At 29.7% G+C, this 24,636-nt stretch overlaps 1 protein-coding gene across 1 annotated transcript; it reads left to right on the forward strand.

The window, feature by feature from the left end:
- The first annotated feature begins 20,758 nt into the window (after window positions 1–20,758).
- Window positions 20,759–24,450, forward strand: LOC132728439 (uncharacterized). The gene is made up of 4 exons (XM_060714081.1): window positions 20,759–21,501; window positions 22,766–23,140; window positions 23,384–23,600; window positions 24,118–24,450. Exons 1-4 carry the CDS (start codon window positions 20,998–21,000, stop codon window positions 24,294–24,296), a joined length of 1,275 nt encoding a protein of 424 aa, XP_060570064.1. The 5' UTR covers window positions 20,759–20,997; the 3' UTR covers window positions 24,297–24,450.
- The last annotated feature ends 186 nt before the right edge of the window (window positions 24,451–24,636 follow it).

Below are 24,636 nucleotides of genomic sequence, written 5' to 3' on the forward strand. Positions count from 1 at the left end.
TGTTGAACCCTCTTTTTAATTATGTCTGTTTTAAATACCATGCAGTATTTAATTGGTTTAGTAAAGTTGTGTGCTCTACACAATAGGCCAGGGATCGTGACGTCTCTCGTTCAGGAACGAAATCTTATAAGTGATAAATTTAATACTAAGGTTGTTTAATTTAAAAGTAAAAGCACTCTATCAAACTAGCCGTTGAAAAGATTGCATATGATACCATGTTGCACAACATATCACTGCGACAAAAATACGTCACTGTTTTTACCTTTGTTTTTATCTAATTATTTGTAAATGGAAAAAAACTTTCGAAGGAGTGTTCATTTAACTTTGCATATATTTTCTTTGGGAAAAAAATAGCAAAATAGTTTTAACCCTGAACTTTCTTTATTCCTTCAAAAACCTCTCCAATAACATTTAATACACAGTTTCATTTGAATAATCCAATCTTAAAATGCTGGATGATGTCCATTGAGGTACAGTGTTCATACACTGTACTCAGACGTCAGATAATTCTTTAAAATTAATTTGTTAATAGCCAGAATATACAGACAATAAGGGGGACGGGCTAGTAACAATTTTAAACATTTCAAACTCAATTGGAGTATAAGAACTAACACGCACGTCTATATGCATACATTGAAAATGTTCTCCACGTCTTTACTTAAGGACAGCATTTCAAACATGATTTCATTATTTTGATCACCAACCATATAAAATTAGTTCAAGATATAAAATCATGAAATTCATGATATTTGTAATGTTTGATACCGTATCGGTGTAAAATAGTATGTAATTATGCAGTGTTGTCATTCCTCTAATGTTTGCCTTAAATACTCTTCAAGAACTCTATTAGTATATATTTTCAGTAATTTTGATTGAATTTTATTCGAAAGTAACATTTCAGAATGGACAATGTTATCGGCCTCTCAAGCTAAACTTGTACACTACAAAATCGATCGGGGCATATAATGGTCAGAAAATGTCCACTTATAGAATACTCAAGCGGTCACTGAATCGTTAACGCCCTGAAACGTTATTTAATTGAATTGTTTCCCTCATAAACCACGACCTAATATATATAATTGTACATTCACATATTAATTTTCTTGATGAATGTAGTTCAATTAGCTTATTAAGTTTCACTATGCAAATATTTAATTGAAAAAAAAAACCAGTTTTGCACGAGACAGATATAAATTAAATTAATGTTTACCGATATTTTTTTGCAGCCCATTAAAATAAAGTTACATTTACCATGCAAATAGACACATTTTAAACTACCTTATTCGTTCAATATGCAACATCCATTCAAATATTTAACATTGATATTCATCTGTTCATTTGAATCTGCATTTGATTAAACTTTAACCAAATGGGAATAATGAATTATCAAACATGTGCCTTTGACAATATGCATGACGTCAGTATAAGTTTTGACTTTAAACATCACTATAAATATGCCGACTCTTCGTGAAAATCTGGAAATGGAGCCAAGCTTCTCCCGAAAGACAATTATTCCTCATTAAATTTGTCTGTAATGCAAAATTAATCACGTGACGGAGTACAGCAAAGTGTTAAACATACATTATCAATTTTTTATTTGTTTGAACTTGTTTGAAATAATCATAGATTCAATCAAGTGTATTACTGTTTAATAGCATGCCTACTGGTACAACCAACATGGTAGTACATGCTTAATTGCTAAAATGTCAGAAAGAAGCTACTGCATTTGCAAAAGACACCGATGTTAAATATGAGAAATATTTTCATAAAGTTTATTTTATATACAGATTAGTTTAGAATTATGTAATATTTAGACACAAAATCACTAATCAAAAAATATGTCGACCGATTGGTATCGAAAACCTCAGTATTAAGAGACATTTGCTACTTTTAACATTTCTATAATGAACAGTAACTGCTACTTTTAACATTTTATGAAGAAGCTTGGTTAAACAATGCGTTAAACCATCAGTTCAACAGAAAACTGTTACGTGTTTTACGATAACATTTCCCCTTTGTACATCTGACACACAGTTCAGTTATTCATCATTTTGTCGCTGACATAACCTTCTAGTTTGTCAGCAATAGTACCGATTGTTATTTATTTCGTTCATTCAGATTAATGGTCCTGTCAATGTCTGTGAGCGATCTCTTATGTTTTGGATCAGACCGATGTTTTAAACCAAATAAACAAAAAAATAAAACAATTAATTATGCATTTCTAAGTCAGTCTTAACATAAAAGCATTTTTTTTTATTTAAATGATATTTGCTTCTCGGTTACCCCTTCCCCCCCCCCCACAAAAAAACAACAAAAACAAAACAAAAAAAACAAGAACAAAAACATGAGTGACAATAATACTTTACAATTAGTTACAAGTTTATACATGTGACAGATCGAAACAAACTAACTTCAAATGTTTATTAATTTAGTATATAAAATGACATCTTTACCATTCTGTTATTTAAATCTTTTTATTTGTTTCCTTTTTTAACGATTTAAAATTACAAGTTATGAAAATATTGAACAAATGAATCAACAAGATCCACACTTGAATTGAATGAATTAAGAATTGTTACATTTTTTTTATTTCAGAAGCAGATAAATAGTAAATGTTTAATTTACCTAACATAAATAATGAATGGCTATTACATTACATTAAGTACTATAAACGGCTTTTAGTATTTTTCATATTATAAAAAACTACCAAAAATTACACTTTTCCATTGCTAATACGACAGGAGCTGTAACTGCTTTCATGTTGTTGAACACATAATTGCATAAATGGGTATTTAAGTTGTTCGCATAATTTATAGTCAGTATCATATACACGTTGGTAGTTCCTAACATTGCAGGGTATTGATATCGCTTTTGCAATCGTTTGCTTTGCCATGCTTCTATCAACTACTAAACTGTCCCCCTCTCTTGTTGTTTATCGGATATATGTCTAAAATTGATGTGTTAAATAAATATATCATTGTTTAGGGAAGTTGATATGATCTCATAATCGTACATTGGTTACCTTTCAAACTATTAAAAAAACTTGTCAGCATTTGATACTTCATTTTGCCTAACTATATTATCATAATACACTGTAACATAACTTTTCTTTCATATGTTGCACATATAACCGACACATATATTAAGTCGGTTAAATAAATAACACTTGCTACTAGATTATTATAAATTTAAAATAAACGATGTTTTATAAAAAAATATCTACAGTAAGAGAAAGTTCGAATTAATTAGAACTTGCAACTGATTGCTTTATCAACAAAAATGGTTGTTTAAATACAATCGGATTTTTATTAGTGGCTTCTTTCTTGAGAGCTATATTGTGTTGAAATGTTTAAAATCTTAAAATTATGCTTCTTCAATACAATTTTGGTGACGGTAGAGTACAGTGTCAAAGTCATAGTGATGACAGATAATAGTATAAATAATTGATTGCTGTCACCTTTTCATTTTCATTTCTGACCAGATGAATTGAAAAATAAAATTTAATAAATTTCCATGAAAATCATGACCATCATTCATCATAAACTTTCCATTATTTTTGTTTCTCTAACACGATATCATTGTGTAATGCAATCCATAATTATAATTTGTCATGTTATCACTGATCATGTTTCACAGTTTTATCATATATCAAGACATTTTGTCATGTGATTTTATTTTATTGTTTATGCGTCAGTGTTCCTATTCTAATTGAATCACGTACTACGTTTGACGTGGATTGATTATGATGCAGATAAGAAATAACAATTTTGCTTTTGTTATATCGAATTATTGCTCGTTTTCAGTCAACATCTACAAATGTCATTTATTAAGAAGTTAAGCATAAACTTTTGCAAAATTTATTACAATAAATGTTTAATAATAAAACCCAAATGAAAAAAAAGTTCAATGCGAATGTCTAGGACAATAAGGTCATATGTGTTACTGATTGTTGATCGAATAATGATTTAAAAGCACCAATTCCAACAGAAACGGGAAGTCATAAAACACCAAATGATTATTGATATTTATTGAACCGAGCTTAATAAAGTAGTTGACTTTGATTGGCATTATATAAAGTTAAAAAAAAAAAAAAAAAAAAAAAAAAAAAAAAAAAAAAAAAAAAAAAAAAAAAAAAAAAAAAAAAAAAAAAAAATATAAGTGTGCAACAGTAGGTATTGATACGTTTCGATCAGAGCAATGATTATAAAAAGTCTAAGTGTATCCTATGTTATTGAAATGCAGTAGGCTTTAATGTGATATGGGTCAAAGAAAATAGAGTTTATTTTGAATGAACCTATGAAAAGAAGATTAGAAACAATCAAATAGACACTAAGGTCAAAATTGGGGTATTTACTAGATTCTGGAAATTTCAAGCTGTGTTCCATCAGGTTTCTAATATTAGAATTGACTAGGTTATAAATTGGGGCTTACGAGAAACAATAGCTATTTTAATGTTATATTAGAGATATATGAAATGTGATAATCAGACAGAGATAAGATGTATATAAATGGTATTATCTAATCGTGGCGCCGAGCATAAAGACGGGTCTAATCTATAGTTGAATTGTTTAACGTAGTTCACTAGAGAATAATGAAATGTGATGCGAACGATAGTTTTACAGACTGAGCATCTTTTGGAATAGAGAAAAGAGAAGAAACTGATAGAAGATGTTAGGATATTTTTTTTTTTTAATCTTTTTAAAAAAAATGCGGGAACCAAAAGAAAAAAAAAAAAAAAAAATTTTCTTTTTTTTAAAATTGGCGGACAGGTTGGCATTGATGTTCTTGCAGGAATATGCAAATGTTAGAATACTCTAACTCTATTTTAGCGATATTTTTGTAATGTTGATTTAATCAGTATATATGTAATATATTGGTATATGATAATAATATGGGAAGATTGGAAGTTTTGTTACTTTTTAGATTTTTGAATATTAAAAGTATGGCTTCGGGGTGGTTCTTATTATGTATTAAAATTTATTTTATTGTGTATCCATTAACTAAGTGATAACCGATGCGATTGATTGGATATTTCGCTACATTCGGGTATTGTTTCACCATATTTATCAATACCATGTGAATGAGTGATTTTGCAAGGTACGGTTTATAAATGCTGGTTAATGCTTGAACTAATTAGGGCAAATAGCGATACATATCTCTTATTGTATTTTCTGATCGCAAGAATCCAGTAAATCACCGGTTAACAAATTTATAAGCCTAACACGCATAAGTAGTTCTACTCAACTGCTTAAACGCGACATTTAAAGAAGAATTAATTTTTAATGTAGGATTGCTACGAATTACAGTGCTTGAAGTTAGATTAGTTAAAAGAGATATGAGGTACTCAAATTTCGGTGGATGATATTATTTTATAATCTAATGAGTAGGATATCTAGGGCGCAGTGATGAAATAATCTGACTGCGGAGGTAGAATGGAAATAATTTGCGTATATTGGCGAGAGATTTTGCAATTATTTTATCAGTGTTAAACAGGTTATTCGTGAACGTAATACTGAATTGATAAGGATTAAAAACGATAGAATCTCAATTTAGATTCAATGTATTTGTTTTTATTCAGCTACTATATTTTACCGTGGTGCAGGGGTATTCGGCTCGTTTAGGTGTAGAGGCTATAGTTCAAAATCTATGAGGCATACTTTTTTTTGAAGTGTTCTTTTTTCAAGGATAGAGCCAGATATGCCAGGATAAGTGTGGCTGTATAAATGATTTTATGATGCACTAGGTCATGCAAAGTTTCATATGTATCAGTTCAACTGTATAGATAAAAATTTAACAGCGTCCGCTTGTGATGAAATTATAGGTATATAATATGAACTATTATGGTATCATCTAAGTCAGTAAGTATTTAGATTGCCAAGACGAGAAAATACCCAGTGAGTTGCAGCATTTGATAGTTCAAGTGTTACAGACTGTTATATTAAGCAATGATATGTTACGGAAGCAATTGGTTGAATGGTAATCATTTTTTATTAATAGTATTTATGACTTAAAACTGTTATCATGTATCTTCTACTTTATTAGGCTATTAATAAGATGAATGTAATACTATAACGATGGAAACAGACAGTATTATGTTAGATAGTTCTTTAAGGTTCTAACGATTGGAATATGGCTAACTTACCAGTACTTTACATTTTTAATTCTAATTGCCGACACATGTTGAATTTAAATTAATTAGATTACTATTCGCGACACGATTTTACCAGATATTTTCTATGATGTATAATAAATCTTCTTGAGTGATTAAACAAGTAATACTAAATTGAAAGATATACATTAAGAACTTAGAATTTAGTAATTTCCTTGAAATAAGTTAAGATATCACTTAAGATTTTTGTTCGACAAGATTTATGCATAAATTGAAACAAAACCAAACAGGCTTGCCTGTTAAATATTTCAAGTTATTTGTCCTTTTGGTCGATAATTATAGGAACATAGTATAGTGCTTTTCGAGGAAAACATACCAGAGGTATATATAGTTTTAATGAGATTTGTACTTGATCCTATTTATTTATTAACATACATTATACAGACTTAATTAAAAATATACGCTGATTTAATTGCCTGTTAGATAAAAGTATTGTCACTTTGTTTACTAAATCGATTTATAATTTAATCAACATAGCTGGTACGTATATCGCAATAAGCCGTGTTACGTATGCAATTAGTTATACATGTAATTTCTCCCATTCTGACGAACGATTATCATTACCACTTATGAATGGAGATTTATCATATCTATATTCTTTTTTCGTTTTAATATTGATTGATATTTGTGCTTTTCAAACTCGATTTTAATGCAATCATATCAAAGACTACCGAACAATTTACAAGACAAACGTATGGACATAAATAAATCAATTTAGCGTTTATCGGGTTTTTTTTATTTAATTACATTAAAGTATGAATTCATATATTGGATTATAGAGATTTATTCTAAGTCAGGATCGGCGCCAGCACGTCACATCGTGTTTCGAATTTATTTCCTGCAAGGCAAACAAACTATTCATGAATTCCTTTATGATTGCTTTATAGAATTTGTTTTAAACATTAGCAAAGCCGTTCTTTGTTTAAAGTATAAAATGTAAATATATTGTGCTATTATTATTGACTTTCAAAGAAAAAAGAACAACAAAAATAAAACAACAACAAAACAGAACAAAGCAACAAAAAAACAACATACAATCAATCAGTCAAGGGATTTATACAGGCTATATAGAAATAAGACGTCTATAGCTGTTAAAACTCATTGGATTACTTACAGTTAGTGTGTGAAAAGACCACTGTCTGTAAAATAACTGACATTCAAGACGTAAATCTGTCAGCGAAAGAAAAATACACGTCTGACCCATTTATTTTATGTCAAAGAACGGAAAAGTCGTTTATCCAAGATCCAGGATATAGAATCAGTGCAATATATTTCGTTTTTTATCTTTCTCTAAGTTAAATATGTCATATCTAACTGTTCTATTGCTTACTATATTATCGCGTCATGAATATATTTAATTAATATTTTTCGTTTTCTTTATAGCTCATTTTGCCTGTAACATATAACTTGATATATTTTTTTTAAAAGTGAAAGACATTCGTTCCTCTTTTTAATGCACTCCTGTAATCTTATTTTCAGCTAAAGTTATGGTATTGTTTTGTAAAAAGTAAAAGACAAACATGCAAATTAAACATCCAACTTTTATTATCAGTTTCTTTTGCAAAGAAATGTATTATATTTTTTCCTCAACAAAATCAGTTTCTTCATAATGACAAAAAGTCATGCTTGAAAAATAGTGTGGGCTTGAGGTTTTTTATACTTTACAAGAGAATAATGGAAAAGATCCTCAAAAAAATCTAAATTTGAATTTGCATGTAGACTCCATGTGGACGCAAATTTCCAGAAATTGCTTAAATTTGTCATGTATGGCAAAACAATTCACCGTTCATATTTTATTTATCAATTGTTACATGTAATTAATTCAAGTAAACTATATCTTTTATCTTTTATTGTGTAAATAACATTTTGTAGCCCATCTTTCTTGTGATATGGAAATCATTTATTTTTAAAATGAGGTAACACCCAGCCCCCTCTAATAAATAATAATGATAAAAATATATAAATAAGCAGCAACAACAACAAAAACAAAAATAAAATTATGCTTATTGACGTAATTAATATTAAACTGAATTATCGATTACATCTTTAATGAACTTGATAAGTTACCCCTTTTATATCAGAGAATATTGCGATTATCCATTACAAATCGACCGTATGAACAATGCATACAAATTCAACTGATACATGATAATTTTAAAAACATTTTTAGCATTATAAATTGGTTCTTTTTGTTATCTCTTTACAGACACGTTTCACACGGAAACGTTGTTGCAACAATGACGACGCCATTATTATGGTATTCAAAACCCGAATGATAATTAGGTATTAAGCTGGACATACAATACAATACACAATTTTAGTCAGCATAAAAAAGTAAGGACATTAGTTAATTAAATAAAAGTTCCGCTAGCATTTAATTTTAGCAACATATTAAAAAGAAGATAACATGTCCGTTAATAATTTTCAGGCTATCTTTGTGCAGTTTGTCTTGTTTATTTTATATTTCCCTACGTTGGTTAAGTTTTTTTTTCAATTTAGCTAATTAAATGATATAAGATAAATTTAACAATGATATTCATAAAGCGATTATATTGGATAAAGAGCTTGTCCAAAAGTGAGAAACGTACATAAATTTCAATTGCTTTACTTCAACATTTACCCCACTACTTTATCTAAAACAGACTTGTCCATATATTAACCTTGACGAAACCATTCGTCATTTTGAAAAAAAGAAATAAAGAAAAAAATCAAGATATTAACTGAATAATAAGTGCAGACCATTATCAGGGGGCATTAATTTATCTGCCTATCTTGGTCTGCACCGGTAACATGGGCAGAATCTGTTACCGCTAGAAACTATAGGTTATATCATAGATTAACACAAAACGGATTAAATAAAGAATGCCGGTAATAATCCATTATGTTAATGTTCGTATCGTTATTTACCTTCGATATAAAACTATTGAATTGAATTTCCTGTTGTTTTGTCTGCTATTATTTATCAATAAACCGATGTTTCCTAACACTTTAAGCCATGTGGGTATAGTTGTCCAATAATTGCCGTAAATTGTAATGTTCTTGATTGAAAAGAAGGGTCAGTCAATTCAGTTAAGGAAATGAATATGGTCATTAACGAAGTAACAGCCGCTAAATTGAATTTTCCACACTAGGACAAATTGAGTCCGTTAATAGTCGAGGTCAGTAATGTAGTAAATAAATCTAGATTCAACGACCAAATTTTTTCCAGTGTTTCAGGTTACAGTACAGTTACAGTCTTTGTTACAGAAGAAATTAAAAACAGATGCGAACAACAACAAAAACAAATGAAAAACGTTTTACAAATCAAATGTGTTTTCTGATTAAAATAATTAAACATCATATACAATGTTTTTGAAATTTCTAATATATCAGTTAAATATTTTCAGTTTTAGAAATACAAAGAGATGCTTTCTAGTTTTAGGCATTTATTTCCGAAAGACTTTTTTCATAACCTTTCCTAATAAGCTAAATTAAACACCCGTTACTCCTTTAGTAACTCTATACCATACTATTGGTGAAAACAACTAATAAATATGTCATATTTTACAAAAAGAATGCATGACACATTTTTTAGAAATAAATATAAAATGAAGTCTGGATAAAACGTTTTTTTCTTCTTTCTTTTTTTTGTTTGGGGGGGGGGGGGGGTGGCGTCATTGTTACAGTTGACTGGTACATTTATTAAAGGTAGTATTTTCATTATTATAAATCTCTTGAAAGATTCCCTGTCCGAGTAAACTGAGTCGGTCAGTATACAGATGATTTACAAATACACACACGCACACAACATATCATGTAATAAACCTTTTTAACACGTATTAAACAGTTTTGAGAATGTGTTGTTTCTATTCTCAGTAACAGATGACCCCAGTAACATATGATCCTAGTAACAGATGATCCCAGCAATATATTATCCAAATAAAAGATGATCTCAGTAATATATGGTCTCTGGTACAGATGATCTCAGTAATATAAGAGCTTAATAACAGTTAATCTCAAGAACAGATGATCTCGGCAACTTATGACCACAAGTACAGATAATAGTTTTTGTTTTTGTTTTTTTTTGTATGAAATTTCAATTTCTGCTGTAAAACTTTAAACATAAAGTTAATTATTTTAGGTGAGGAATGAAATTGAAAACGTTGAGCAAAACAATAATATCTTTCTTGATTAACCAACAAAGAGAAATTGAGATTCTTAATTTAATGCTTCATTGTTTAGAGTCAGGTTTATCTCTCTTGAGGGTTAATTTTAATTAGAAGTTGTTTTAAAAGTTCACAAGATACAAATCTACGAGTAAGAATCAAGAGTATCATGGCATTCATAACATCCAATAACTGATAGATCTTGAAATTTTAAACATAGATCAACGATTCCAAGTAATATAACACCTCGGAAATTGGGATCTACGTATACAAAGTATAAATTCAGGCATTTTAAATTTGGAAATTAATGATTTTTTTTACCTAGTTGTATTGGCAATACATTGATTATATAAAAATTTGTTTAATTTCTATCATGCAAAAAGTAATGTCCCGAAATTGGTGTCTATGTTTTCTATAATTATATATGTTTTCATCCTTTTTTATTCTTGTTGAAAATCAAAATAAATGTAAACAAACTGTTTTCAAGATCTGTCTTATGCAATAATAATGAAATTGTATCTTTGTTTGCAATAAATGGATTATTGCTAAAATTTGTTTTATTTCTATCATTATTGCGAAAAGTAAATGACACTATATTCATGCTGGGAAGATGCCATTGTTCGAAATTTCAATTCTATTTCAATAAACCAACGTTACATATATTCTTTAACTGACTTTTAACAAGGAAAACTGCTTTCTTCTGTTGTTTTTTGACATCAAACAAATAAATCAGACGTTTATTATTTTATCACTGTCAGGTTCGATTTTCGCGTGTTAATAACGTGACTGGCTGTGCTTTTTTACACAATAAAACCGTTAATTCGATGTATTTTACAACTGTATATATACATTTGATTCCCATTTATAAACGATCCGCAAGATTTTCAATTTGTCACCTGGTATATAAGAATCTCAAGCTTAAAGGAAATGTTTTAATATATATATTATATAGAAGAGAAAAAGAGAGTGGTTTCATAATCTCAGAGGAAATATATTACCTTGATTTACGAGATTTTCTTGTCAAATTAAGCTCCTTGTTTAATTTGATTTAGACACAAATGGTCTGCCATAAATCCAATGTAATGTCAGTCAGTTTTTTTCCGAGCTCTTTCAGCATTGTTTTATGGTTATTGTTCAGTATTATATAGTGTCACTTTATATGTTACTGTTTTGTTTTGCTTGCTGTTTGGTGATGAAAAAATTATATCTCACTGACATAGCATTGAAAATGATGATTATGTATTATTATGTAAGATAACATTGGCTCAGTTAGATGTGAAACCTTTTTATTAAATACGTATTTTTAATCAATAATAAAATTATTTAATATTAAGACTGCCTGTTTTAAATACATGAACGACGCCATATTGATTTTGTAAAGTTGTTTGCTAGGGATCGTGGCGTCTCTGGTTTCATGAACGGTATTATACTCAAAGTGATTAATTAAGACCAAGGTTGTTTGATTAATTTCTTCCGCGCACTCAGGCGCGGAGCTATTTGTGTTGACTGTTTTTTTGTCCATGTACCCGATTTTTATCATTTAATCCCTTCGATTTACAGCTAAAATGAATTCGGAGGCAAGAATTCCTTCGGATTTCCATTGTGTAAAGTCATATATTGGTTTCCCCTTCGGTGATTCGCAGCATGTCATACAGTATAAATGAATGAGAACGGGAACAAATTTGACGCCAAGGCAGTATAAAAGACAAAACAAAAAATTAGCTTAAATTCGGTAATTTATTTCTTACATTTGTATCTTCTACAGGAAATTACAGTACTTATTTTTATGTAGGACACATTGGATTATGTATGTACATGTATTCGAAAGCTATAAATAGATGACCTAGCTTAACATTGTGAATGTCCGAAAATCTATTTATAGAAGAAGTTTTAGTTTTGACCGAAACGGTCTTCGTGTAGCGCCATATGGTAATAAATAACGAACTGTGAAATGGAATGCAAACATAGTCAACAATAAATTGCACTCTTTATAACTTTATTAAAAATCAAAGGGCTGCAAGCTCTGTGGTATTTTCTGATCTTTGCAATCTAAATCGTACTGTATATCTGTATTTGTTTTCCTGTATAAGTTTATTTTTGGCGTCCTCGGCGCAATGAGAAAGGGCGACAGCAACTTCTCGAGCCTTTTAGTCGGACATAATAAAAGCCGTTCATTCCGACCAGTATGAGGGTGCTTGATTCCCTGCGGTCTGGAGACCACAGGGTATTGGTACGCGTTTAACTTTTGAGGCATGGAGGAGCACGTGACCTGTTTTCGGTACATGGAGGAGCATGTGATCTGTAAACCGTACATGATTGGTTAATTGACCTTTTCGGAAACCTGGATAAATACCGTTTGCTGGTACGTTACGGATAATCCTCTAGGGAATTAGACACCTAATTAAGAACAAAAAACTATTACGTGATATTTTTAATTTTCTATAATTATGTTACCGTTTAAGGTGGAAAAACTTGAATGATGTGTTTGAAAATTATCAATGTTTCTTTAATATGTATCTCAAAATGTTACAAACAATAAATTGTTTATACTGAAAATCTACAAAATTAAAATATTCGTAGTGGCATCTGCCATCATAAATACTTGTGTGTTTACTTTATTTTATTTTTTGCTCGGAATTATTCAAAAAATGAAATATATTTATATAATTAAAAACGTTCCCCGCAGGAAACCATTTTACTTGTTATTAATTAAAAATGAAATGTCGCGATATATACAATGAATAGCGAACTGGAGAATTTCGCAATGCAAACATTTTCAAATGAAATAACCTTTTCCGTCAATAAATCGCGCTCTTCGGGGTATTTTTATTTATCATTTTGTAGTACACAGTGGGTTATTATGGTACATGTATAGAATGATGAGTTGGTGACCTATATATTCCGAAAATCTATTTATAGAGGGATGTATTCCTATCGGTAATTCCCGGTCTCTCCTGGTCTATTTTGACCGAAATTTACTAGTGACCGGCGAATAGTACCACACGTTTATTGTCCGGTCTCTCCCGGTTTTCGAGTAGATGTTTGATATCGTTACAGAACAGAACAAATATTTACAGTTATATAAATTTTTTTTTCAAAATGAATGTTTGTCCCTTAGTTTGGTTACAATAATTAATAAACACAGATCAACTCTCAAATTTATTGATTATTATTATACATAAACATACAATTCGAAAAAAAACCAACAACAACAATAACATGTTTTATAAAACATGATAAAACACTGATACGTTTGTATCAGATAAAAACAATAAATATGTACAATAATTGAGAAAAAAGGTACATTTTTATGGTATTAATATGACACTATCAACTTTGAAACATTTTATTTAATTTGTTATTCGTGTTTAGTAAAGATGCCGAGGAATTATTCAAAGTTACAAAATAGATTTTATGAATTATTCAATTGATTGATAATTTAAAAAATGATAAAGAAAAATACAAATTTACATGTATATGTTTTAAGAATAAACAATATTATATATTAAAAGTTTAACCATAATTTACTGACTTTTTTCCAGTTAAGTTTTTACTTAATATAATCGTCGGTCAATATGACAATTGAATTCTTAAAATAGTAGTAAACGTAAAAACTCAGTATTAAAATAGCACACAAAACACACACAAAAAAAGAAAACAATATTCATAAAATCTGTATTTTTTTATTACAATTATTGTATAATAAACAATTATGCTCAACATGATCAACATGGTATTGTTAGTAAGTGTGAACAGATACCTTTAGAGGGGGTCTTCGCTAATAGCGATAACATAATAAGGGACAAGTGTGGTGTTGATCATGCATTACACATATGGATTATAAATGATTGTATACATGTATATCCGTTGCTAAAAAATCATTTATGATCATTTTTTATGATAGCCACACTTTATCCTTGCATATCGAGGCTATTTCCAACAAAGACACTAAAAAAAGAATTTAAAAAAATGTTGACTCGACTGGGATTTGAACTCCAGACCTCTCACAAGTGAAACGAGCGCGTTACCCCTGCACCACGGAGAAGTTATAAAAACAGCGGCTGAATAAAATCAAGTCATTTGTAATTTATAATTTCCATTGCATTTCGGGTTAGGGTAATTTCGAGGTATTTTGTTCAGGGTAAACCTGTTGTTTAAAATTGAAGTAAATAATTTAGCAAAAATCTTCTCGCCCAAACAGTCCAACATGTAGAAACTATATATTCAACTACTCGACAGTCAGATTTATTTGTGTAGTATTCGGTCATCGATATCGCTTAAATGATTAAAATCATATTCATCCGTCATTTTAGGTTTCTTTCGCCGTACAATTCAAATGACACATGCTGTTTATTGTCAGGTTAAGGCACTTACAACAGGTGACAGATTTTTATCAAGCCCCTGTCAGCATTTTGTAAGATTTCATTCTCTGAAAACCCTACAAAGGTTTTTGACATGTATTCTTCAAATAATATGAAAAAAAAATAGAATAGTAATCTACAGTACAGCGGTAAAAGAACAAATGCAAACAAACCTAATGGAATCGTCAAAAGATTACGGACAATCAGGTCAATCAATAACAAAATATTCGTGGAATTTTTGCAAAGATATTAGCCTCATTAAAAAGCTTGCCTGAAGTGATAGCAAACTGTTTGTCTAAGTTTTATAATGTACAATTGTGCGTATTCGGATTGAACGCTACTAAAACTTTGTTTTATAGGAAACAATAACTAAAATAATTTGTTGAGCTTCAAACTCTGTAGAGAATCGTCATTTGGAGTTAGCGTACGGTTAAGTCTTTTTTGTTGACTTAGTGTAAATTTGAGAAGAGATAATTTCTCTTAAAATAATCATACATGAAATGTAACTTGAATGACCAAATATCGCCCGTTGTTCAAATAAATGATTGCAGTGGTATTTTCTTTTTGTACTGTATTAAACATTACATTGAAGTCCATGCAAACGCTTCATATATTCTATGTTGAAATCAATCTATCAATCAGTGAAATATTAAAAATAGTCCTCGTCCAAACAAATTTATCAAACAAATTAGCCCGGTCAGACAATTCAAAGACAATCACTTGTAGCGTTTTTATGCCCTGTACATCAAATTGCTTCACCGCTTTTTATTGGGTGTGTGTTTTCTCATCTGTATGCTTAAATTGTATGCTGTCACTCCAATAAAATATGTTTCTGACGGACTGTTTACCAAATTATGTTTTGAAGCAATTCAGAAATAAATTTATGCAAATGGAAAGTCTATTTCAATCAGTTCTATTATTAGATAGCCCATGGACAATGTATAAGACGCCTTGTGCCTTAGAGTTTGTTTATAACGAAGTAGAAATATTAATGAACCAAGTATTTGTATCTAGACAAAATGAAGTTAGTTGTTTCTATGTAAAAAATTTAGTCTTACCTTTGATGAATGATTTTTATGGATAAATATCTTTGTTTCGTATAGCAAATGTCTCTAAAATTGTTTTAACTGAAACAAAAATAAATACTTACTTAGTTGATAAGACTTTGTGTGTGGTATAAACTTTTAAGGTATATGATCATCTGTCATGATTATTCCCATTACGTCTATTTTCCGTTTTTGTTCTTATAATACAGCATTTTTAAGCAACGTTTTTATGCAATACTTGACTTACTTTGATACTAAAATATAAACATACAGGGGTGCATCAACAATTTGATTTTTTTTAGATTTTTTTTCTGTTTTCCCAAACTAACGTTCATGTGAAAAACAAGCATACTTAAGTGACATGATGTATGCTAGTGCCAATGAACATTTGAGCCGCGTCACGACAAAACCAACATAATAGTGGGTTTGCAACCAGCATGGATCCAGACCAGCCTGCCCATCCGCGCAGTCTGATCAGGATCCATGCTGTTCGCTATCAGTTTCTCTACTTGTAATAGAGTTGGTAAGCGAACAGCATGGATCCTGATCAGACTGCGCGGATGCGCAGGCTGGTCTGGATCCATGCTGGTCGCAAGCGCACTATGTTGGTTTTGTCGTGACGCGGCTCATTTATATTTAAATGCCCCTGCCTTCTGACAAGGTTGTTTTACATTCTTGTATAGGTATATTCCCGATCATTTGGTTATGATTCATTACTTTTATACCATTTCAATATCTTACATTAGGTTGTTCAAACTAAAATGATAATGTAAAGTATTGACAGTACAACAATGTTTCAAACAGTTTAAAAACAGTGACAAAAAATAGAACGGAATTGTTAATTACGTTTGAACACATTTATAACAGAGTTTAACGTACTGGGAGCTTAAAAATGAGTTAATAAATCTGTCGGAAATGAGTCAATTAGCCTGGATTTTCAACATTTCAATACAATTTACAAGGCAGTAAAAATCCTATAAACTGAGACATTTGACCACAGAAAATAGGATTATCGCGCTGTAACATTGCTAATTGAGTTGTTGTCGGAAATTGTATTTTACAAGATTCCGAACGGAATGTCAACGGAATGAACTTTACAAATAATCCATTCAATGACACAGGCAAAAAGAGACAGATGTGCCGTGAATGGCATAGAATGGCATAGCCAATAAAAGTACAAGTTAATCTGAACACTCGTAAACGACCGATTTACATGTGTTCATGTGGTGCAGATACAGTTGCTTATTTCCCATTAGACAGTGTCACAAAAATCTTCAAACAAGTACTAAATTTTGCATAGATGGTGAAACAAAGACCTTCTTAGATTCAAACTTCATTGCTGATCCATCATCCATGCATTAAATTTCAAAGCATAGGAAATAACTCAGCAATATTCAATATTACCGATAAAACACGCCTTTTTACTTTGAATTGAATTAATGTTATTGTATCACTTATTTACAAATGTTATTGGCCTTTAAAGATATTATCTATTGATATTAATTCGTTAACTTGTGGAGCCTATACACACTATGGTCTTTTACGTCTATTATTAAAATATTGTTTATTAAGCCATCAATTTCATGTCTTTGTGCAATGTCTCCTGCAACGTAAATATACTGATTGGTTTCATTTAAATCTAAAAGATAAGTGAACAAAACAACTGCATCTCAACAAATTGAAAATACATGTCCATAAAATATTGCTTTTAAATTGTTTTAAAAACCTCCTTTCGAAAATGGTTACAATTGTCTATGTGATTCTACTCCTTTATTTGCCAAACAACATTAAAAAGAGAAATAAACGTTATATGTTTAAATTGTGTCTTATATTCATGATTCCTACAAAATGTGCATGATAAAAAAACTGCTTTTGAAGGATATCATCAGGAGTTTGTACAAGTTTGAAGTGCTTGTAAATGTAAACATTGTTGTTAGAAAAGAACCTTTGAACAACTGATTGCAAATGCAATTTATCAGGACCGCCAGGATCCATAAACATTATGATTATAAAATAATCGCATTGGTGCTCAACATGAGCCTTATGTAAAACTTAATATGTTCACTATTTAAGGAAAAAATATGATGTTTTGATAACTTGACCTCATACAAACTTAAAAAATGAGGATGTTAAATGGGAAGCTTATACGATAACTGCACATGTATAAAATATATAGTTTCATGTATATTTCATTTTTGTGTAGTTGTTACACGTTCTATTTATGGAAACATATAATCATTAGCCACAAAAGAGATAACGTTGACCTCTAGGAAATATATTTTTTAACGTACCTGTTTTAAATGGAAACATTTTCAAGAATGTAATTGTTTATTAATCCGGTAAACATCCTGAGTTACTTTGTTTACCCTTTATGTTTAGTTCTATTTACTGCATTATTAATTGCTTCAGGAGCGGAACGGACTGTCGTCAATCAAGTGAGTCCGGTTGAAACGATCATTTACAGCATAAGACAGACAGAGAAGATGGCAATGAGGAATGACAATCTAAGCTAACATATAAGAGAGATGTTACTTTTCTGGGATTAGACATATCAATTCTAAAACGTGAATATCCCTCAAGATCTCAAGAGAACTTGCTCGTGATGAATGAAAAAAATATGTATATTAGTTCGTCCTTTGCATGTCATTTTTTTACAATTTGCAAACACAGTTCCATAAAACATGTACTAATTACCAACGATGACTGTTTAAGCACTATTACATAATTACTCATTATTATGATAAAGTTATTACAATTACGAGAACGACTCATTCAAAGATGACTTAACCATTTTTACTCTAACTTACTAAGATACAAGCTTTGGTTGGCGTTTGACAAGTCACATCAGATAATAATGTCGATAAAGTTCCATTTGCGTGAAGATACTAAATATTATAGGTACAAAATTATACAATTCACTAAAGTTTCCATTGTTAATACAGAAGTAAAATAATAGAATGCAAATAATTAGTTCATCGTTTAAATGGTGTATTTTCCATTTAATATTTATCACAAAATTGGACAACAGTCTTATTTTATTTGTCTCACAAGATTTAAATTGAAATATAGTCTGGTGATATTTACTAAGAAAGTCATTACTCAGAAAGATTAACTAAATAACTAATCTGATATTAGATATTAACGTTAATGGCAAAAACAATACTCGTTCGCCTTGCAATAAGGATAACGTTTCTATATAAGTTGTCTAATGCAATCCAATCCAATACGTTACGTATAATCAAAGAACAAATTAAACAAATTTTAAAACATAGATGTCTAACATGCTATAGAGGTTGTATCGGAATCCGATAAAAGCTGAAAGAGTGAACGAAAGGCTGATGAAACAGTACACACATTTACAGAACTTTCATTCATTGCTGTGATATCGGATTGAATATGGGATATACAATAATCTGTGGTTAAATACTTTTGTGATATGGATATACAATGTTTATGGTTAGGTATTTTGTTTTTATGTTTAATGGGTGTAGTATTACTTATTTATGCAGATTTGATTACTTAGTTTTGTAAAAGGAGGTCATGTTTTTTTAATAGAAAATGTCCGTTGGTTTCTTAATCAGCTAATTTTAGTTATATAGTTTAATAATATTTTATTGCATATATAAATATACATCAATTCTTTTACATCAACATAATTAATTACACAATATACAAAAGGGTTTGGCCAAACGTTTTTGCAACATTATCTTGGGCCCTTGCCCAAAAAAGCTTATTGGTTAATGTTTGATCGTTTACACGTAAATACCATAAATTTTAAGTTATCGAGTATGTTTTCTAAATTTCCCTTTAATTTAGTCAGTCTTCATATAACTAATTATCACATACCTGTTGTGTATTTCTGATAGATATATTGAAACGGATAGGTAAAATGTAACAATGAACTTTTAAATGTTTGTAAATAAAATATGTGAGATTAATGAAATAATCTGAAAAAAGAAGAAATCTCGTTGTACTTGTATCTTAATTTGTTCTATATACACATCAAAGTATTTGGCTTACCTCGAGCCAATTTGATAAAAGATATTTTATTAAGTAAAAATCCGTTTTCAAATTTATTTATCAGTATATCCGATCTTTACAAAATATCATAATGCTTATAAATTTGTACATGTATAATCTTTATCTTAGAAATTTGCTCATCTGTCTGTTTGCCGAAAGTCATTTGATCGGAATGAATATAAGATTATAACAATCATGAATTTTGTAATGTTTGGAAAATAATCTTCAAATGATCTCAGTGAAATGAACCTTTTTGAACCTTTTTAAATGTCTTTTATCTGTTGTTAATGATTATTATAATACATGTTATCAACCATATGTTATATCGAATGTGTGCATAGAGTTTCACAAGAACACGTTTTCTTATTTAACCAAATATCTAAGAGCTCAATCTTGCAGCTTAATCGTTCAATTTCTATTTCTAAACGCTTTACGACTTCTCTTTTAGAAAAAAAATATAACACGGACCAAATATGTTTAAATTTGATTCGAAACTGCCATTTAAATTTAACATCTATGATTAATTATAAACATACCTTTTTTCAGATAAAAAAAAAAACTCAAGGGAGACATGTACAATTATATTATTTATTTCAATACTAATAAATAACATGATAGGATTGGTAATAAAACAATAATATCATAATAGAATGTTGAGCTGCGTATACAAATTACAGTAGTCTCCTCATTGAAGACATTTACAGTATTCTGTGTAGAAGTTTCTATGTCATTTCACGTCAAAATAATTGAACAAAGATTAAACTTGCAAGTTAATGAAAGCATTTTTTGGAAGCGTTTCAAAGCTGATATGTGAATGATTAGTCTAAAAATTGTATGTCAAACAAATGAGATAAGAAACAAATATATCACTGGATGAAGGGCACAAGATAGATACCCTATCAATCGACATAAAAAACTGTTTACATATGAAATAAGGTTAAGAGCATAAATTAAATACCACATTTCGAACGCTAAATAATTTAATCTTATATTTTGTTTTTCCATTTCAGACATTAACAACTAAATATTTACCATTTTCCTTCACTTTCACGTTTTGAAAGATCAACGATATTGATCATGGAGTAGAACCATTCGTGTGGAGTAAAACACTTGGAATGTAAGCAGATATAAATGTGAAAATAGTTTTATTTAGGTATGCATAAAATGTTTTAGGGGTATAATAAACAGAGACAAAAAGTTTCTTTTTGTATTTAAGTTAGACATGCATGATATAAAGTCGATAAATTGTCGTAAAAATGCACCTTGGATTTTATATAAACAATTCTCTGGGGGAAGTGACAAAGACATGTACAGAGGATGAAATTGCCAAGATACTACAGATTCATTCTATGAACATTTCCATTTATTTTGTCATAACATTCTCAGCTGTGGCAGTTTTCTTGGGGAGCAAAATTATACTTAATAAAATCCGCAGGAATAATGCACAATTGACAGTAATAATTATAGGAGCAGGTCCCATAGGTTTGACTTCCGCCCTAATATCCGTTCATTGTAAACGAGTAAAAAAATTGGTGCTATACGAAGAACAAAGTAAATCTAATGTTGAAAAGCGGACGTATCAAATTGCTTTAAAAAGTGCTCAGGTGTCTTTTCTCCGGAGTTATGGGGTAGATTTCGATAACTTGGAAGGTTTGTGGCATGAAGGATGTTTTTATACACGCGTTGGAATTTACTTGGAATATATTATACACATACTGCCGCTTTATTCTAAAGAAATAACGATGCATTTTGGAACTAAGGTAAGCATTTCCTGTTACAATAAATTGCAGTTTTAATTTTGCGTCAGTGTTGAAATCATATTATTGTTTTATTTAAACCATCAGGAACATTGTTCGAACGCATTATATTGAAATGAACAGATAAAAATCTTTGCTCACTTATTATTGTATTTCTGTATTACTTCAAACATAAAGTTAGTTTTTGACAATTTTTAAGATAAACATAATCTTTGCACATTTTCAATATTTTTATTTTTTTACAAATGTGTTTAGGTTGCTAAAAAAGTAACATTTGTCGAAAAAAAAAATTCTCAACATTTAGTAGGCCTACACATTTTTCTTGCTATGATAGTAAGATTATATGCAAACTCATTAATCAATTTAAGTCATAAAAATATTCGCTACCCTTTATAGATATATCAACTTTTTGTGGTCAAGGTCAATGTAATTCATGAATATGACACGGCTAATTAAACCTTAAATCGTTGAATCTATTGATATTTATGTTCCAAATGCAGCCAATCGATATAACTAGGCTGTCTGGAAGCTTTCATTCAGGACGTTTAAGTTTAAAATATGGGAAATAGCATTCTTACAAATAACACTTTTAATCGCTTACTTCTTTACATTTTAAGAGGGATAAAAATACCTTAAAATCATGTAAATAATAACTTAAAGGAGAAACATCAGTTTTATAACGATTAAATAATGATTTTTGGGTATGTTAAATGCTTTTCACTTTAAAGAAAGTAGTGCTGAATATAGAATTGTTTGTCAGAAACGTAGCAAAGTGTAAACATTGTAGAATTCAGACTTCCATACAAAATACTAAATTTTTATAAATGTACTAATTGCCAACAAAACAAATGGTTCAGGTAATTGCACTGAGTAGCGTTTTTTGAAACTATAGCAGGACACCAAAAAATAAAAAAAGCCTTTGAGAAATAAAAATAAAAGCAATCCTGAAGCATAATGTGCCTTGAAATTAATTACCACTAAAACAAATATGTCAAGCATTTGATATTTATTTGGTCAACATTAATAGGTAACTTCTTCATTATTTTTTAATTAATTCTGCCTTAATAAGGGAAATAAAATAAGCATACGAAAACACACTGTTTAAAAAGTATTTTTAAATAATACAATATTTAGCATATGACACATTAAACTTATTAAATCGAATTTGTCAAGTAACAATTATTGAAAGCGTCTATTTGTCCTCGATGTTTAATGTAATCATTTGATAAAAAAACATGATAAAAAGAATAATGTTTGTATTTTACAGTTTGCTCGTGAAATGAGAGACGATATAGACAATATCCAAGGTCGTAAATTGGTTATATGTTGTGATGGGTCTACAGGTCTTGCTTCACATACATTAGGACTCAGTGATGAATGTGTCATTCATTCTAGTGGAATATTTGGAGCTGTGGCTGCAGTTGAAAGAAACAATGAAACTTTAGTACCAAGACCGGAGAAGCGTATTCATAATCTTTCTTTTGACTTATCTGCATACATATCGTCTGCATTTGAGGAGAATGGAAATTCAAAATTCACTTTGAAACTATTTGGAAATTCCAGATGTAGATATATGGCATTAGCTGTAAATAAATGCGACTCGAATATTGTCAGGGCATTGAAAACAGTATTAGATAAGTCAGTGAGTATAACCTGTTTTTTGTCAATGTATGTTGTTCTATAAAGTACAATATATCAACAAACAAATTTGATTTTAATGCTTTCTTTTTAATGGTTTCTATATTGTATTTTTTAGATGATTAATTATACCTTAAACTGTTATCCTTCTGATAGATAGATTTAAATAATGAAGATTTTGTACTATAATATATGAGAAATATACTCTCAATTACTATTATAATGTTGTATTACTTTTGTTTTACAGATGATGAGGAATATATTTTTAAAATGTTACAACATATATAAACGGTCAGACGAGACGTGTATCAGTGACTCGTATTGTCTTAACAACATGAAGTTTAGTCCGAGATTATACGAGATCAAGTTGTCACAAAGAATGGAAAATGTCGGTTATATATCTGACTGCGATCTCTTTGTAATAACCGAGGGTGAAGCATCCAGGTCATATAACTATAACACAGGTATTATATCAATTTTCATATTTATTCTATAGATGAATATTGTAATTGAATAAGATTATGCGAGGATGATGCATCTAGATCATATAACTTTAATACAGGTATATTATATTTCCTATCTGTTCTAAAGAGAAATATTGTAATTAAATACCGTTATGCAAAATATAAAAACATAATTTGTTCACTGATTAAACGTGTTACTACAACTGATTCATTTTCATTTATTTCCATGGCTGGCGGGGTAAATAGTAACACGAAGTTGGTACGTATGCAATAAAGTGTCTAAATATATCAATAACATTCAAATTGACATAATTAATGAATTTTGCACGCAGTAATGATAATAACGAAATAAAATGTATTTCCTTGTATGTGTTCATCCTAATAATAATTACTTTTAAAAAACAATAACATGTTTAGAAAAGAATATAAGATAAATAAAATATTTTTCAGCCTTATCTGCTATTATATTTTGTATTGTTCGTCGTTGATATTTAAGACGTATATATGATATTTTCAGGAATGGACATTAACCTTGGTGTGAAAGGGTTATCTAGCCTGCAGCCGTTTATAGAGATGGTAACACTAGCCGAAACAGAACATTCCATCATGCAAGCTCTTGTTTTTAAAATGGAACATTCCGAAAAAATATGTAGGGAGTCTTTAAAATATGGTTTAAAGGAGTATTTGTTATTATGACGTGTAAAACGTTACTTTATTCACCAGTTTTCATTTTTATATGGACTCATACCATAGCTTCCGTTCTAAAGTCAATACAATATGAAAGTGTTGGCAATTGTTTCTTGATGTTTACTTTTCCTATTGTGATAAATAGCATCCAGTTATTTACTTTCAATCGTTATTTTACACTGTATGTTTGCCCCTCCTTATTTTGGAGATCAATCAGCGTAACTTGCAGTACGGATCCGTATCAATTAACAAAAGGCAATGAAGGCAGAATAATGTAATGTCAATAACCTACTCCCGAACAGTTTTTGATAAATATTAAACAAACGTCAAAGACAATGTTTAACGGGGA

This window comes from Ruditapes philippinarum, unplaced genomic scaffold (assembly GCF_026571515.1).
Source record: "Ruditapes philippinarum isolate M1 unplaced genomic scaffold, ASM2657151v2 ctg7426_1_1_1_1, whole genome shotgun sequence".
Lineage (NCBI taxonomy): Eukaryota > Metazoa > Mollusca > Bivalvia > Venerida > Veneridae > Ruditapes > Ruditapes philippinarum.